Source organism: Dermacentor albipictus, chromosome 1 (genome assembly GCF_038994185.2).
Source record: "Dermacentor albipictus isolate Rhodes 1998 colony chromosome 1, USDA_Dalb.pri_finalv2, whole genome shotgun sequence".
NCBI lineage: Eukaryota > Metazoa > Arthropoda > Arachnida > Ixodida > Ixodidae > Dermacentor > Dermacentor albipictus.
Genome location: NC_091821.1, coordinates 503,462,890 through 503,482,236, shown reverse-complemented (window position 1 = coordinate 503,482,236; position 19,347 = coordinate 503,462,890). Strand labels below are relative to the sequence as shown.

Below are 19,347 nucleotides of genomic sequence, written 5' to 3'. Positions count from 1 at the left end.
TTTTAGCTGTGTCACGTGTGCTCAGGTAACAGGTCTCACTCAATGACCTCTAACTCGCTGTCACAATACGAGTGAGTGCTTCGCACCATGCCTAGGAAACTTAAGACTATGCAACTGCCAACACTAGATGCAAGGGAACGCAATGTGTGTCAAGGCACCAAATATCTCTCGTCTCACACTGTGCACTTACCGCAGAGATAACCTCCAAGATACGACGTTTTGCCCTTATCTCGGCAAGATAGGCTCACGTTACTGCCCCTCACCACCACCCCCTATCCCTGCACGTGCTTGATCATGTTATCGTGCCTTGACTCCTTCCACATCCCCTTGGCACAGAAGGAATCATCGGTTCTCGTGTTTCCCTGAGTGCTGTGAGCTGTCATCGGCCCATGGCCCCTGAAAATTGTTTACCAGCGCGACAAACGATGTAGCAATGTTTCCTACCTACCGCGTCCCGGCACATGCACTCTGATGGCGTTTTTTCTGCTCAAACTTTTCATGCGGAAGGTCATTTGAAATAACTTTTGCCTCGGCCAACATTTTTATAGTTTTTTGCTAGTTTTACTAGCCATACAGGCTACAAGCACATGCTTGAAATGGCCAAGAACTTCTTTAAATAACACCGTGTCACAAAATTACTTCGGTCAATTGGAGAAAAAAAATTGCACGGTCTTCAATGCAACTAAGATTGGGAAATGAAAATAGTTTGTTACATTGTGAATTTGGTGACATTGACATTGATTATATTGAGATCTGACTGTATTCAATATGATATTTGGCTTTCTTTTTCTTATTTAATTGAATATTGAATTGGAAATCTACTACTCGATATTCACACAGCCCTACTTATAATGTAAGTTGCCAGAGTCATAAATTTCTGCTCTATAATCAGTATCAAACTGAAACCAAACATTTTTTTAAGGCTGTTCACGTGCAAAACATGTGTAGACCAAGCAGCCGCGTGTGTTCAGCAATCAAATTCGACCGGAATGTGCCTTCACTTTCGTTGGTGAGATGGTTCCTCCCTTTTCCCACTGTTATACAGCCACTGCAAAGCATTTCATTCATTCACTCTGCATCAAACCTCAACTTTGGCTGCTGACAAGACGGTGCTGGCTAGCCCTAACCAGCAGGGGTGCAGGGTGGCATGCTTTTGCAGGAAGCTTGCCCTTGAAAAGGCGTGTATTGTTGTTATTGTAACAAACACACAGCCAGTTACTATCGGCATGTTAACATATCCACTCAGGCTAGTATGCTTTCGCAGTGCATCCATTTCTATATAGAATAAAGCGAGGCCAGGCAGTGCTAGCTCTTACGGATAGTGTTGCGATGTGTATATCATAGACCATTCTACAGCGTGAGCGACTTGCTAACTTTTCTGAGCGAAAAATAAGTCAACTCATATGTTTTCGCCACGCCTTTGGAGAAGCAAATCAACAAGGTTACGCTTTTCACAATCTTGGGAAATTGTAAGAGACGTGTGGCGATCTCAGATAAGCTTCAGATAGGCATATTTTATATATCAATTACCATATATAGAACTATATTGTGATAATATATCAGGGATCGGTTGTATCACACCAACTTGTACACTACTTATTCATTATGGCACTGGTTGACTGTAGTTCATTTATTCTCAACCAATGGAGTTGCTTTATCTTGTTGACTTCACTCAATGTACGAGGCATACTTGCTATCATTATTTCATTGCACATTATGGCCTCACTGTCACTTGTGCCAAAAATGTTTTCAATGCATGTTGTATGTCATACCTTTTTGCATGCAGTGCCAATGTCAAGAAGGTGGTCATGAACCCAGCCCGGGACGACAGCCACCCCCTGGTTGCTCTGGCCTTCAAGCTGGAGGTAAGCCCTAGCGTACATGCCTCAAACTGAATTGAGCAAACTTTTTCAACAATCTTTCTTTCATGGCATGCTGATTAGCTAAAGGGATAGGAATGATCACCGTGACAAAGATTTGAAGCTGAGCACTCATTTGGACGTTGTTACTATTTAGTGGTTTGAGAAAGGTCTAATGGATAAACATGAACTGTAAGCAACTTTGATAGACTGAGAATGGGACAAGTTGGGTTGGATGCATAGTTGTGCAGGGTGCACAAGTTATTTGGGACATACTGACTACTTCAGGAACAGTGACAATATTTAACACAGAATGTAATATTCTCCTGCCATCCACAGTGGCCAATCAACTATGACATACTGCTGATGACAAAGTCGCAAGCTCAATTCCTGGCTGCAGCAGCCCAGTGGTTGAGTGTCCACGTCGTAACAGGAGGTACTGGGTTTGAATCCTGATACCACAGGAAACCCGCTGGTTTTTCTAACAGGTAGAGGTGTCTCCCAACCTGGTGCTCGGCTACTGGTTGGGGTTCTCATGTCAAAAGGGGACCCTACAGAGATTTCTAGGAGTGGTTTTTGAGCACCATAGGTTGGCAGAATAAGTGGCTACTCCCACACCAATATTTTAGCAGGCTATGTGCTCACTTTACTTATACACTCTGCCACTTGCCAGTGCTCACTCACATTCCTATTGCACCTACTCAACCTAGCAACCATTCATGCTCATGCTGGTGTCCACTCCCACTCAACGGCACTTGCTCACATAGGTACTCACATCCACTCAAAATCACCGTCAGTGACATTCATTCTTGCTTACGTTAACTGGCACTCACTTCTGTTCATACTCACTTCCAGTAAAGTTCATGAGCAGTCATTCCCGTTCATACTCAGCTCCATTCACACCCTTTGTTACTCACTTATGCTTTATCTCAAGCCAGCAAAATGACTATGCATTGAGTGAGTATGCTCATCTATGCTGGGCATCCCTTGCCAGACCATAAATAGCCTTGTTGTAAAGCATCTGGCTCATCTGTGGGAGGCAAAGAAGAGCTGTTGCTGAGTCATCATCATCATCATCAGCCTGGCTATGCCCGCTGCAGGGCAAAGGCCTCTCCCATACTTCTCCAACTACCCTGGTCATGTGCTAATTGTGGCCATGTTGTCCCTGCCAACTTCTTAATCTCATCCGCCCGCCTAACTTTCTGCCACCTCCTGCTATGCTTCCCTTCTCTTGGAATCCAGTCCGTAACCCTTAAGGACCATCGGTTATCTTCCCTCCTCATTACATGTCCTGCCCATGCCCATTTCTTTTTCTTGATTTCAACTAAAATGTCATTAACTCGCGTCTCTTTCCTCACCCAATCTGCTCTCTTCTTATCCGTTAATGTTGCACCCATCATTCTTCTTTCCATAGCTTGCTGTGTCGCCCTCAACTTAAGTAGAAACCCTTTTCGTTCGTAAGCCTCCAGGTTTCTGTCCCATAGGTGAGTGCTGTACTGGTAAGAGACAGCTGTTATACACTTTTCTCTTGAGGGTTATTGGCAACCTGCTGTTCATGATCTGAGACCGAGCCCATTCTTATTCTTCTGATTATTCCAGTCTTATGATCCGTATCCGCGGTCACTACCTGCCCTAAGTAGATGTATTCCCTTACAACTTCCAGTGCCTCGCTACCTATCGTAAACTGCTGTTCTCTTGCGAGACTGTTAAACATTACTTTAGTTTTCTGCAGATTAATTTTTAGACCCACCCTTCTGCTCTGCCTCTCCAGGTCAGTGAGCATGCTTTGATTTTGGTCCCCTGAGTTACTAAGCAAGGCAATATCATCAGCGATTCGCAAGTTAATAAGGTATTCTCCATTAACTCTTATCCCCAATTCTTCCCAATCCAGGTCTCTGAATACATCCTGTAAACACGCTGTGAATAGCATTGGAGAGATTGTATCTCCCTGCCTGATGCCTTTTTTTATTCGGATTTGGTTGCTTTCTTTATGGAGGACTATGGTGGCTGTAGAGCCGCTGTAGATATCTTTCAGTATTTTTACATACGGCTCGTCTACACCCTGATTCTGTAATAGCTGCATGACTGCTGAGATTTCGACTGAATCAAACGCTTTCTCGTAATCAATGAAAGCTGTATATAAGGGTTGGTTATATTCCACACATTTCTGTATCACCTGTTTGATAGTGTGAATACGGTTGGTTGACAGATGTCCAAGGTGTTCCTGATTCTATTTGCGATTACCTTAGTCAACACTTTGTAGGCAATGTACAGTAAGCTGATCGGTATATAATTTTTCAAGTCTTTGGCATCCCCTTTCTTATGGATTAAGATTATGTTGGCATCCATCCAAGATTCCGGTACGCTCGAGGTCGTGAGGCATTGCTTATACCGGGTGGACAGTTTCTCTAGAACAATCTGCCCACCATCCTTCAACAAATCTGCTGTTACCTGATCCTCCCCAGCTGCCTACCCCCTTTACATGGCTCCCAAGAATTTCTTTACTTCTTCCGGCATTACTTGTAGAATGTCAAATTCCTCTAGACTATTCCCTCTTCCATTATCGTCGTGAGTGCCACTGGTACTGTATGAATCTCTATAGAACTCCTCAGCCACTTAAACTATCTTATCCATATAAGTAATGACATTGCCTGCTTTGTCTCTTAACACATACATCTTATTCTTGTTTATTCCTAGTTTCTTCTTCACTTCTTTTAGGCTTCCTCCGTTCCTGAGAGCATGCTCAATTCTATCCATACTATACTTCCTTATGTCAGCTATCTTACGCCTATTATCTTGGAAAGTTCTTCTAGTTCTTTTCCAGCTGTAGGGTTCGAGGCTTCCATACATCGGCGTTTCTTGATCAGATCTTTCGTCTCCTGGAATAGCTTACAGGTATCCTGTCTAACGAAGGTACCACTGACTTCTGTTGTACATTCTTTAATGATGCCCATAAGATTGTCATTGTTACGTTTCGCCTACAACGCGCGGTATAGCCGGCGCGGATGCAACGAACGTCGGGGCTTCATTCAAAGCGGCGGACATTTTGGCCCGTTCCGCGCCGCCGCAACGCCTCCCCGCCAAGCGTGTTTCAGTGCCACGTGTCTTCAAGTGTGCGTGTGTGTGTGTGCATGGTGGTGCGCACGCTTGTCAAAGCACGGCAGCCGGGGAGAGGAGCTCCCCAAGTGTGAAGCGAGGAGGTCTGACCGGCGCTGGCCCGGCGGATGCGTCACTACACTCGTCTCAACATGTCTCTTAGCGTGTCCGTGCCCCGCCGTCACGTGGCCTCGTCACGAGGCCTTCCTTCTTGCCCTTGACTCCAAGAGTATAAAAGCAGCTGCCCCCGAACGCCAAGAGAGAGGCTCCGATTTCTTCCGTCAAGTAACGTGCTCTCCCGTCTCTCCACTTCGGTCGACCTGACCGGCCGCTCTTTTGCAATGCTAGAATAAACAAGTTGTTCTGTTAGCAGTCGACTCATGCTTTGCCAGGACCTTCGGATGCTTCCAGTTGTGCCCCAGGCCGCCAGGCCAACGCTACCCTTGGGGCTTGCAACCCAGTTGCACCAACTGGTGCCAGCGCTCAGATTGCAACATCATTCATTGCTTAAACACTAGGGTCCTTTTCCTGAGTTGATGCCGAATACCTGTTCTGTAGCTTGATCTGGAATTCCTCTATTTTTCCTCTTACCGCTAACTCATTTATCGGCTTTCTATGTACCAGTTTCTTCCATTCCCTCCTCAAGTCTAGGCCAATTCGAAATCTTACCATCCTGTGGTCACTGCAGCACACCATGTTGAGCACGTCCACATCTTGTATGATGCCAGGGTTAGCACAGAGTTAATACCCTCTCGCTAATGCTATAGAATTCCTGTATGTTACCAACTATATTCTTATTAATCAGGAATCCGACTCCTAGTTCTCGTCTCTCTGCTAAGCCCCGGTTACACAGGACATGCCCGCTTTTTAGCACTGTGTATGCTTCATTTGTCCTCCTAGCCTCACTGAGCTCTATTACATCCCATTTAATGCCGGCTAATTCCTCCGATAGCACTGCTAGACTCGCCTCACTAGATAAAGTTCTAGTGTTATATGTTGCAAGGTTCAGATTCCAATAACAGCCTGTCCAGATCCAGAGATTCTTAGCACCGTCTGCTATGTCACATGTCTGACCGCCGCTGTGGTCGGTTGCTTTGCAGCTACTGGAGACAGGGCTGGGGTTTGATTGTTGTAGTCATATAGGAGGTTGTGGTCAAGTACTTGGCCACTGGTGAGGGAGTGCGTTACCGGTGTGGTCACCGAGGTAAGGCTGCACTCCAGGCCTGTTTATGCAATTTTATCAACACGCAGATTTTATTATTCTTGTTATTTTATTATTATATTACAGGGAAGGAAGGAAGCGGGTGTGTGTCTTGTGAACTTCCCATGCCCCTTCCGATTTCAAAACATTTGACAAGTAGGAAATGACGCTGAACCTGACCATAAAAAGGCTCCTGACGTGACCGCAAACCAACCCGCGCAACACCAACGATGCTTGCATGTGCAGCTGGGATTGAGCAGCATGATGCACGGTCCATGCTTTCGTCTGTGGACAGATTGACCTTCACGAGCTGACGATAACTCTCAAAGCTAGGACAACCCTTCTTTATTTTGGAGGAAAGCTGCAACAGAAAACTTTCTGTGCTAAAATTATGCATAAACCATCAACAATAATTGACAATATAGGCGAATAGCCCGAACAGAAAAACGAGTAGTCGAGCGACAGTGCCCCCCTCCTCCTCCCCTTCCAGGTCATCTCTGCAACTCAGCTGCCTGAGAGCACATGCCGCTTCGCTCGATGCCTCCCCTCACTTCCCTGAGTTCCTTTGTGGCAGCTGTGGAGAGCGGACAAGTCCAATATCTTGCTCTCGTTTGTGTGTCAGCGTCAACATTGTCAATGTATGACAATATGTACAACAAAACACTTGCCTGCATCTGCAGTGTATTTTTCAAGGGCAAGAAGCTGCATGGGTTGTTGTCCGCTGCATCGTCCATGATTGGCTGGCCAACTCCTGGCAACCAGCGAGACGTGCGATGAACGAGCGAGCGGCAGCTTTCCCTCCTCCTTCCTCTGGTCGCTCCTTGCCACTCGCCTGCACGAGGGCATGCGCCCTTTTCCTGGCCTTCCCGCGACAAACCAGTGAGCGAGACAGATAGCGACAGTGTCCGCCCTCCTTCTCCGCCACTTGGTTACGAAAAAGCTCACGTACAACAGTCCCTCCTTCACCTCTCCTTGCAATGCGGTTGCCCAAGAAGTGCTCATTGCCTCGGCACGTTTTCTCACCTTCCTTTCCCGAAGTTCAACCACCGTCATACCAACCACCAACCACAAAAGCGGCCAATGAGCCAAAGAAAGCTATTTTGCTTTAATGAAAGATTGCTATAAAACAGTGCTCCACTATTAAACTTGAAATCTCATAAGGCGTTCAGTACAACGTAACATCAGTGCTTGTAAACATAAATATACTGACTAAATTAAGAAGCATGGTGTCATGCACGCACAAGCAAACTTGAAGACATCTCACCCGATGACCGCGGAAACTCGCTGTCAAAACACTGTAGTGAGGGCACGTGCCAGCAGCAGCAAATGAATTGACCTTCGTGCTGCGTCTCGCACCAGCGCAGACTAAGCCGCAAAAACACAGTGCATGGCGGACTCTGTCCCCATCGCAGATGGCTTTCAAGATACAGCAGCCAGGGCCACCCGAGCTAGAACATCCCCCACTCTCTACCTTTCCCCTGAAGCTTGGCGTGCGACAGAAGACAATGCGCTCCCTCCCCGCTCTCCTCGCTTGTGGGCACAAGATTGAGCCACAATCGCCAGCTCACCCTTGCACACTTTCACTTGCACACTTTCACTGGCACATACAGCATACACAGTGTGGCAGCGATTTTATTGCCCTCGGACTTTATACAGAACCTCACAGCAACGGCAACAGCAGAAATGCGCCTGGAGTGACCATATAATTGCTATCACAATGAAAAGAGACTATATTCCAGACCTTCACATAGAATTGAGCTGTAATCGGTGCTGGCATACTAACTTGGTGTTCCCTTTAATAAGAGTAGACCATACTATATATCTTTATTCCCGAGTACCCAAGTTACTGATAATAGCTTCCAACTTTCTCGTTATGCAGTGCTAGTAGACTCCCGACCATTTGCAACACAGTTTCTTCTTGCTCAAAATTTGTAAACATTAAACTTCGCAATAAATTTTATAATAGTCGATTCAAATCTAAGCCCCTATTCGGTATTCGCACACCCCTAATTCATGCATCTTTTCTGGCTTACCGAGCCTCCTCTAGCGACAAGAGTGTGTTTGTTTTTTTAGTATTGTAGAAGGGTAATTTACGAATGCAGCTCAAATAAATTTTTTTTGTGTGTCTCGATAATCTCAAATGTTAGGTCAGCTACCTGTATTGGCTCACTAGTTCACGCTGCTCTGTGGTTACCATGAACTATGGCTCACCATAGCCCATTGTGGTTCTTCACGCCTGTCTGCTCTCGCTGTCCAACAGGCTGGGCGTTTTGGTCAACTGACGTACCTGCGGGTGTACCAGGGCCACCTGCGCAAGGGCGACACCCTGTGGAACACTCGCACAGGTCGCAAGGTTCGGGTGCCACGTGTGGTGCGTATGCATGCCGCCGAGATGGAGGAGGTTGGAGAAGCCTTTGCGGGAGACATCTGCGCTGTCTTCGGTGTTGACTGTGCCTCAGGTGACACATTTGTCACCGATGCCAACCTCAAGCTATCCTTGGTACGTTTTGCATTCTCTGAAGTTTATTATTACTTGAATACAGTGCAACACTAAAGCAAGGGCACAATCGACAGTGATCTTCCTGTGAACCGGCCTTGTTGAAAACGAGGACATACAGCAAAGGAGGGGTGGGACAAGTGTTCGTTCTTTCTCTTCATTACAGTGTCTTCACTGCGGTGTCACCCTGCGTTCAAGTAACAAAGCTACACCCAACTTGTCGAAAATCTGTTTTATTGAATTTCCAAGTTTTCTGATGCCAGAGAGTGCACATGCTGAGAATGGGAAAATAAAGGTATACCCTATAAATAGAAGTGACTTCACCACTTTAATTGTTCAGAAAAGTGCCTCCCAATTGTACGTGGATCCAAACATTAACAGAAGCTTATGGCCCACATGCTTGATGTGGGGATACCATTCTTTTGACATCTGTTACCAAGATTCAGCAGTCTCCACAAATTACATGATCATCTTCAGTTGTTTGTCTTCTTGGAGCTCCAGGAACTCCAGTTCAAAACACTCCAACATCACTGACAAAGCTTTCCATGGCTGGAGAGCCATCACTCAACACATTGACCATGAAAAGATTGGCTAGGTGCTCGAAACATGGCTTGTATTTTTTTTTATCTTTAAACCAACATTGGAAGTCTTCCGAGTTCCTCAAGCTTGGTGAAGTATTTGCTAAGCTTAGTGTTACAAGTGGGATCGCGCCTGCAACTGATCCCGTGCTGTTTATTTTCTCCGCCTTTACAGGGTGGCACAACTGGGGCCATGCAACAAACAGCCATCTAAAACAAAACCGTAATGCTTATCTTTGGTCAGATCAAATTTAGGATTAGCATCCAGCATGCTCTTCAGTCTCGAAACGTGCATCAGACGATTTGTTGCAGGTATTTTTGAAAAAGTCTTAGTTCGTTTTTAAACGTGAATACGGTCGAACACGGATATATCGAACTCGATGGGGATCGCGAATTAATTCGATACATTCACCGACCGTTTATTCGGACCTCACGAGGACTGCGGAAATATCCGAATAAACAGGTGTCCGAAAAAGCAGATTAAGCTTTTGCATGCTCCGCATGCGACGGCAACGTAGCACACGGTGCGTCATCTTTCGACTCGGAGTCATCGTCCGGTGGTGCAGCAGAAACCTGACGAATGATCTCGCCATCGTCGAGTTCTGCACGTCAGTACACCCTTACCTTTCCCCTTTTCCTCCTTTTTACTCGACGCGGTAGCTAGCGATCGTTGCGGTGGTCACTTGCAACACATGCGCGCATGCGCACTTCACCGCATGGCAGTGCGGCCGTCGTGGCCGCCGCTACCGCCGTGATACCACACCGCCCCAGTCCCCTTGGCGGAGATAGGGACGTAAGTGGCGCCATCTCTTGACGACTGACCGCAACTCAAGGCGCGACGGAAGCGAGCGACGCCGCAGGCATCTTTCTAGAGGAGGTGTTGCACGAACCAGGCAGAAACGATGATGATGAGCGGAGATTTGCTGTAGCGCCACTTCATGGGGCAGCAAGGAGGCTCTATTCAAAACAAAAATGGCGTTCAGCGAGTCAAACCATGCACCGGTCAGGGTCAGTGCATAGTGCTCTCGATCGAGTTGGCTCAAGGAGTGTCCGAAAAATCAGACGAGAGGTTGCAAGGTGTCCGAACTTTCGGCAGTTGTTATACATTATGGTCTATGGCAAGAATGTTGGTGCCGCAAAGCAGACCTAATAATCGAGCATGTCCGAATTTTTGGAGTCCGAAAAATCAATCGGCGACTGTATATCAAAAATTTGATATAAAAAATACAGGCCCAGAGACTTTACCTGTGGCAGACGATGACCTACCGATCGGCGCATTCAAGAATGACAACTATTTCCGTACACACGACGCAACGTAATGCTTTTTTTGCGTAAAAAAAAATCGCTTATGTTGGTCTGCTTCTTCGCCTTGCAAATGAAATTAAAGACGCCAACCTCTATCTTATCGAGGCTGTTCAGGTGTGAAAGCCCGGTTCCTTCCATGTTGCTGCAACAACGGCGAATCAAGCTGAACGCTGCCGCCACTTCAGCGGCAGAGTACGAGCGTGTAGCCGCGCCCTCGTCCGGACGATCTTCGTCGCCACTCGAGCTGTCAGCCTGGGTCCCTCCGACTGCAGCTACAATATCCTCGTCGGCGAGGCTCGCAACAGCCTGAACTTTGCTGTCAACGTTCACATAATCGTCAGCAGACACTTCGGCTGGAACGGCAGCCGGGAAAAGGGACGACAACTCGCGAAACGCGTCGTCCATGCACTCGTTGTCGCCGTCGCCGTCTTCGCAGGTTTCAGGAAGTTTGGCTGTCACGAGGCCTGCCCTCCGGAAGCAGTTGGCCACAGTATCCTGCTTCACGTCTCTCCAGGCACCCGTCATCATTTGAATGGCCCCCAGCAGGTCAACCTTAAGCTCGGTGCCCATGCGGAGGTTCACCAAAAGCCTATCAATGAGTCGCCTCCTGTAGCCGACTTTGAACGACTTAATGATGGCCTGGTCGAGCGGCTGCAACTTTGCTGTCGTGTTCGCCGGCAGAAACTTGAGCGCGATGTTTTCGAGCTTGCAGGTGGTGTGATGGGCCGAGCAGTTATCGACGAGGAGGCAAGCGTGACGCCCCGATTTGCCCAGTTCGGCGTCCCACGCTTGCAGCCATTCTGTGAACAGCTGACGCGTCATCCACGCCTTCTTATTGAAGGCGTAGCGGACGGGGAGCTGCTTACAGTTTTTGAAGCAGCGCGGTGCCCTTGCTTTGCCAATCACAAAGGGCTGGAGCTTTTGAGAGCCATCCATGTTAGCAGCGAGCAGAACGCTCACGCGGACTTTGCTCGTCTTGCCCCCGTGACACGTGCTGCCCCGGACGTCGAGCGTCTTGCTGGGCAGCATCTGCCAAAACAACCCGGTCTCGTCGGCATTGAAGATTTCTGCGGATGAAAACTTCGCGCAAATTTCCGGCCATTCCTTCGAAATCTACTGCTGGATATCCTGGCTGATGACGGCTCCGCTTTCCCCAGAAATGGTTTTGCCAACTATCTTATGGCGGTTCTTAAACCTCTGCAGCCACCCTGTGTTGTCGGTGAAGTTGTCATCACCGAGTGCAGCGGCAAACCATTTGGCTTTAGCCATTAGCATTGGGCCATCCACCAGAATGTTCTTAGCCCGCACCTCTAAAAACCACGCATAGAGGGCCTTTTCAACTTTCTCGTGGGCAGGAGCGCGCAAACCACAAGCTCCCGATGTTCGTAACTCCGCCGCTTTCGACATTATGTCCGCCTTGTTTTTTAACAAGGTGCTTAGAGTGCTCCGAGGAATCCCGAAGTCGTCTGCCACCGTCGCACTTTTCTCGCCCGCCTCAACACGCTGAATGGCTTTCAGCTTTGTCGCAAAGTCCAGGTTCTTGCGCTTCTTGACGCTGCTTGTGCTTGCTGCGGCCATTGCTTCCGCGTCAGCTCACCACGATCCAGTCACACGTGTCGCGAGACGCACGCAAAACAATAATGAACACAAGAACGCGCACAAAACACAAGAATTCACGTGCGCAGCCACCGCCAACAAAGCGCTCGCGATGGCCACCTCCGAGGGCAGCAGCGACGTACGAATGGCACGAGCTGTGGTTGGCTGAGCAAAACTCGTGAAAAAGCAACAAGAAAAAAAACTGGAGGACGCTTAAGCTTCGCCTTCAAGAGTGGAACGCGTCAGCGTTCCCGTCGACCCGCCAAGGGATGTAAGACAATAGGCTTCGGCGCAGCGACTACGCGCCCCGCATCGGACGCGGAGAGCGTCGGGCAACGCAGCGTTCGGCGCGGCAACGAAATGTGCGCCTGAGCAAGCTACGCACGCCTGAGCCTTAGAAGAGCTCGTTTCTAAGGCAACACCGCATTCACTAGAGGCGCGTTTGTACCGCTTTGAAGCATGGAACTCGTGGCTCAGTGGTAGCGCCTCTGTCTCACACTCTGGAGACCCTGGTTCGATTCCCACCCAGCCCATCTTGCAGGTTGTTTTTTTATTAATTAAGGGCCTGCTGGAATTTATCGCTCACGGCCAACGCCGCCGACACCGACGCCGACGACACCGGCTTTTCTGCGACACGAGCTCCTTAACGCCGTCGCGTTAAAAAAGGCAAAAGGAGGAGGCCACCGCCACCTTCGTTCCTGGCTACCTTTTCCGAGCCGATCACTATGGTTACGTGGGGGAAGGATGAGAGACATTGGGAGAGAGAAAAATAAAAGCAGTTCCGCAAGCAGGATGTTGCCGCAAGTCGGAGAGCGTGCGCAGCGGGAGTACCGTCTGAGCCTCCCTCCCTCTCGCTCTCACATTTTCCGAGCCTTTCGGGGGAGGCGCGGAGCACGCGGGTGCAGCGAGTGCGGAGATCGCGCGGTGTTCTATATATCCAATGGCGGGTAAAAATATCGTTCGATATAAACGTACGAATTTCTATACTTTTACACAGAATTTTCAAGGGGATAATTTACGAGTTCAATACAGACAATAATGCGATATATGTGGGTTCAATATATCCGTGTTCGACTGTAGTTGATAAAGGGAAAATCAGACATCCACCCGCTCGTAGCAATTGCGACAAAGAAAACCCATACGGGTTCCTCGAAAAAAAAAAAGCCTCAGAATTGAAGAAAAATTCGTCCTGGTCCTGGACTCGAACCCGGGACCACCGCGTTTCCGGGGCAGCCGCTCTACCATCTGAGCTAACCAGGTGGCTAGCAGATGGCAGGGCGAAGTCGAATTTGTCTACAACACACGAAGCAAAGGCAAGAGTTTGACGTAGTAGTTCTGCGGAAACCCGCAAGTTGGAGAGAAGTAATTAATAAAGGAAAAATCAGACATCCACCCGCTCGTAGCAATTGCTACAAAGGAAACCCATACGGGTTCCTCGAAAGAAAAGCCTTAGAGTTTAAGAAAAATTCGTCCTTTGAATCGATGTAGCTAGCTATTGCCTGGGCAGAAGTAAGGAAAATCTAGCAGGAACGCAAAGTTTTTTGGCTTTGCCCAGCATCATTGGTCCACTTATCAGAATGTTGCGAGCCTGTGCGTTGACGAACCACTTAAGCAGCGCGTCCTGTACGTCCGCATAGGTGGCCCTCCGCATGTGCTTTCTGTTCGTCGAATCGGCTTCAGAGCTGGTGACCTTTTCCTTGTTCTTTAGAATCACCGAAATGGTTGATTTCGACACGTTGCACTCCAACTCGTAGTTTTTAACTCCTTAAGACAGTTCCGTCAAAATTGCTCATTTTGTTCCTATGTTCCACGCTTTTCATTTCGCGACTGCTGCAGGCACGTCGTTCCTGTCCACCATCCTGAATACAACTCAGGCCCGATTAGAATGAAGCGAGGAAGCATGGAAACTACTGTGGAGAGGCCTACTTCGCGGTAACGGCCAGAAAACGAAACTTGTGAACTTCAGCAGGCGCCGTAGCGCGTCCGGCGAGACAGCGAGGGGAATTGCAAGAAAGAATGAAGAGAGTGGAGCAGGGTTGCGAGGATGGGCGAGAGTGCGATCTTGGAAGCCACACGCCGACACTTGTGGGCAGCCCGTGATGGCAGGGAGAGGGTAGCGGGGCACGAAACAAATAGTTTGCTTGCAAGAAGGCTTGAGAAACCAGACTGTGTGCGCAAGGGGATCGGAGGTCGTCGTTATTTTGCAACTTGGCACTGGGTTAACCCCATCCATTCGCTGTAACCGATCGGCATATCTTAAAGATGTTCATTATATGTGCAATTTTATGCCATTGAAATAATGTACATTTTGATGGTTGCATTAGTCTTTTTCATTCTAAGTGAAAGCTTGGCTTAAGTGGGGCCGTTATATGTGGGCTCGACTGCATTCCAAGTTTTAAGGTGCTGCACAACGTTGCTGAGGTAGCCAAGATCGACTAGCCAACCTGTGTCACAAAGTTCAGGACATGGCCTCTCTCTTTCGCCTCCAAAAAAGTTCATATAAGCTTCAAGAGGTCCACAAGCCTTGTTAGAACTTTGCTCACAAATAGTCAGTGTACCAAACAAAAGAAATACACATCTTTGGATGAATCATCAAGTTCTAATTCTTACCTGCCAGGGTTGCTCAGTGGCTATGGTGTTAGGCATCTGAGCACGAGGTCTCGGGATCAAATCCCGGCCCCGGCGGCCGCATTTCGATGGGGACGAAATGTGAAAACACCTATGTACTTAGATTTAGGTGCACGTTAGAGAACCCCAGGTGGTCAAAATTTCCGGAGTTCTCCTTTACGGCGTGCCTCATAATCAGAAAGTGGTTTGAACACGTAAAATCCCATAATTGTTGTTGTTGTTAAATTCTAGTTCTTCATGATAGAGTGTGTAAGCGCAACTGAGCGAAGACATAGAAACAGATACACAGAGACAGCACTACTTTCAACTATAGATTTTATTTTCATGCACATAGATAAACTTATACTGCGGAATGGAAACAAATGAGATGGCAAAAGAGAGCATTCAGCGGTGCATGTCGATGAACCGTACATGTGTCCAAGGTATGGTCAAAACATCCACTGTAATGGTTACAACGATAAACAAAGGAATTATATCTCCTTTTCAGATAGCAACACATGGCTTGCTCGCACACCTTTCCTCTAATTTTGCAATTTCATAGTCCTCCACAGTCTCCCTTGTCATCCTGCTATGAGCCCTATACAATATAGAAGCATGTATATTCAAGTACAGGTTTGCAGGGACAGTCTCAGCAATGAATGCCCAAATGACCAGAGATTACCTTAGTGACGTTATATTGATGCTCTCTTAGTCTCTCATTGATACATCTGCCAGTTTGACCAACATATAATCTTCCACATGAAAGCAGAATGGTATAGACGTTATGAGTGCAGGTTGCAAAGTATTTGCGATGTTGAGTAGAACATGCGCTTCTTTTGTTATTCTCTGCATTAACCTCTTTGCATAGCTTCTGTAGATGCTCAGGGGCAGAGAAAACCACATCTACCCCCCGACTTTGCTGCTGTTCTTCTGAGGTTATGTGAAATGCAATGAATGTATGGTACCACAGCAACTTTCTTTGCTCTAGCAGTGGTACCGTTTCCCTTCGATGCATTATTTTTTTTTACTAAAAGAGCATCGATATAACGTCACTTGGGTAATCTTGGGTCATTTGGGCATTCAGTGTCGAGAATGTCACTGCAAACCCGTGTTTGAAAGACTTCTTTTTTTTTATAGGGCTCATAGTCAACCTATTTTTAATCCATTGCAGGACGAAGGCCTCTCCCTCCGATCTCCAATCACCCCTGTGCTGCACCAACTGATTCCAACTTGTGCCTGTGAATTTCTTAATTTCATCACCCCACCTAGTCCTCTGTCGTCCTCAACTGCATTTGCTTTCTCTTGGCACACATTCTGTAACCCTGGCGGTCGACCGGGTATCTAACCTACGTATTACATGACCTGCCCAACTTCATTCTTTCTCTTAATGTAGATTAGAATATCGGCTGTGCCCGTTTGCTCTCTGATCCAAACGACTCTCTTCCTGTCTCTTAACATTACGCCTATCATTCTTCGTTCCATCGCTCATTGTGTGGTCCTTAACTTGTCTTTGAGCCTTTTTGCCAATCTCCAAGTTTCTGCCCCATATATTAGCACTGGTGAAATGCATTGATTGTACACCTTTCTTTTTAGTGATAATGGTAAGCTTCCAGCAAGGATCTGAGTATGTCTGCCGTATGCACTCAAACCCAATTTTATTCTGTAAATTTCCTTTTCATGATCAGGGTGCCCTGTGAGTAATTGTTCTAGGTAAACGTATTCCTTCACATACTCTAGAGGCTGACTGGCCATCCTAAACTCTTGTTCGCTTGCCAGGCTATTGATAATTATTTTTGTCTGCTGCATATTAATCTTCAACCACACGCTTACACTCTCTCTGTTAAGGTCTTCAATCATTTGTTGTAACTCGTCCCCAGTGTTCCTAGACTTTACTAACCTATGATCACTGCACTTTACCCTACCTAACACTTCTACATCCTGCACTATGCTGGGATCGGCAAGAAGTACGAAATCTATTTCATTCTTTGTTTGACGATTAGGGCTTTCCGGGTACACTTTTTTCTCCTACGCTTTCTGAAGGAGGTGTTCATTATTCGTAGCTTATTCCTTTCCGTAAATTCTACCAGCATCTCTCCTCTAGCGTTCCTAAAATCGACGCCGTAGTTGCCAATTGCTTTTTCACCAGCCTGCTTTTCCCCCACTTTTGCAGCGAAGTTTCCCATTACTACAGCATACTGAGTTGGCACTTTTCTCATGTTTAATTCCACGTCTTCATAGAACTGACCTACTTGATCATCATCATGACTGTAGGTTGGGGCGTAGGCTTGAAGTACCACCTTTAACCTATACCTCTTATTAAGTATTATTATGACTACTGCTACCCCCCCATTAATGTTGTAGAATTCGTCAATGTTGCCCGCTATGTCCTTATGTATTAGGAATCCTACCTCGCATAACTTCTTCTCCGGGAGTCCTCAATAGCAGAGGACATGGCCTTTAGTCAGCACTGTATAAGCCTCACCAGTTCTAACCTCACTAAGGCCAATGATATCCCAAACAATGCCTGATGGTTCCTCAAAGAGTCCTGCCAAGTTAGCCTCACTCGAAAGAGTACCGTATAGCGCAAAATATAGGTCGAGGTTTTTTCCAAAAAATATTACTAAAGGTTCACCCCTCGATTTATATACCGGCCCTTGGCACAACATGAATAGTCGTCTGGCAACATGTAGGAGTGCAGACCTTTCGGCATCCGCATCGTTATTGCCTCCTTGGTGACCGACGCGGCGACGCGGCCCAACTCGCGTGCGCCGCGCGGTCAAGTTGTTCTTTATTCTATGGCGCGGTTCTTAATGCTATGGCGCAGTGCGCCCAGAGCTCGAAGATGGTGGCAGATTTCGTCCGCGAGCATCGTGCCAGATCTTCGCCAGTGACAGCTGCGGGGGTTCCACTCTGCGTGCGGCTAGGGTAGAAGCAGAGCTCCGGATCTAGCCCCACGCAGTCGCTTCGTGGTACTCCCAACCCGTAGCGCGGGAATCGCGGCTACGCCGGGTTCGGACAAATGAGGCAACCAGCGGTGTCAACGGTAACAACGTTTATTGCTACTAGCAATATCGAACACTCGCAGAGGGATGTCCTCTCTGTAATAGTAATAAATAGGCTGGCCTCGTTGCCCGAGGTAGTCAGGCAACGTGGTCACTCACGGGTTGCAGCAGGTACTCCAGTCCGGCAGGTTAGGGGTCCGGCCTCAGAGAGCGAGAGTCTCTCCCGGTCGCGCTGTTTTGTTCCTTTTTACCTGGGCGAGGGGAATGTCCTCCTCGCCCGTAAGCTACCCGCCCGCGAGTGGGGGTGGAAGGGCGCGCGTGCGTCGCGAGAGCGATGGAGAATCGGGAGAGGGCACAGTGCGCCTCTCCCCGGTCTATGCCGGCGCTTGACGCGACGGCGCGGGGGAAGATGGGCGCGTGTGTTCCCCACACAGCAGAACTCATCCGCATCAAAGCTATTGAGATTGCCCGAGAATCCAGGCTGCCCAAGAAACAATTCAAGGGCTCCATTTATTGGGTTCATCGCTTCATGCAATGCAGGGGATTCGCACTTCGACGGCGCACATCAATCTGCCAGAAGCTGCCAGAAGCATATGAGGACAAGCTGGTCGAATTCCAGTGCTATGTTATCCGTCTCCGGCAGCAGCATGGCTACATGTTGGGACAGATCGGCAACGCTGATGAAACGCCGGTGTGGTTCGACATGCCGTCGCCCACCACAGTGTGCGAACGCGGCGCAAAAGAAGTCAAGCTTCTTTCTACAGGGAACGAGCATTCGCGCTTCACGGTGATGCTCGCGTGTAGTGCAGACGGCAGAAAGCTGCCTCCGTACATAATATTCAAGAGGAAGACGCTGCCGAAAGAGGCTTTCCCGAGGGATGTCGTTCGCATGAATGAAAAGGGCTATATGTACGAGGCCCTCATGCTTAATTGGATTAAGACCGTCTGGAATCGGCGACCCGGCGCACTCTGCGGTGTCCGAGCATGCTCGTCTTGGATGCCCTTCGCGGGCATCCAAGACGAGCAGGTGTGAAGCAGGCACTCCGCGACGGGAGGACGGAACTCGCCGTCATTCCGGGAGGCATGACGTCAACACTTAGCCACTGGACGTCATGCTCAATAAGCTCTTAAAGACCTGTGACCTGTGACCTCGCCACTGTGGCCACATGGGTGTCGCAGGCTTGGCGCTCGCTGCCCGTCGATATGATGGTGCGGGCATTCAAGAAGTGTTGCATTAGCAACTCCTCGGACGGCACCGAGGATGACATGTTGTGGGACGCAGCCAGTGAAAAGCAGTAGTCTTCGGACGAGAGTTCAGACAGCTCAAACGAATGAGCAGGTGACGAGTCTGGCGGCACCAATAAATAAAACGAAGTTTTGTGCCTTATAATTTTTATGTTGACTTCTTTGCTTCAATGTAAGGGGGTCGACCTATTAGCGGCGAGAATTTGGAGTGGCGCCCTCTCGCGAGTGACGTCACGGCAAGGACGCCGCTCGCTGCGGCTCGCTCGGCTGCCGCACGCTCTCGTTCCCTTCGTGTATGCTTGGGGTACGGGTGGCTCGAGCTGTGCTTATTGAAGGGTACGTCGGCTTCTTTCTGCTGCCA

The 19,347-nt window shown here is 48.3% G+C and overlaps 1 protein-coding gene across 1 annotated transcript in view; it reads left to right on the top strand.

Moving 5' to 3' along the window:
• mEFG1 (mitochondrial translation elongation factor G 1) overlaps positions 1-19,347 on the top strand; it is a 197,332-nt gene that overhangs the window by 88,607 nt on the left and 89,378 nt on the right. Inside the window, exons 10-11 of the mRNA XM_070532582.1 lie at positions 1,787-1,865; positions 8,417-8,656. Coding sequence (XP_070388683.1) covers positions 1,787-1,865; positions 8,417-8,656 — 319 coding nt within the window. The remainder of the gene's footprint in view (positions 1-1,786; positions 1,866-8,416; positions 8,657-19,347) is intronic.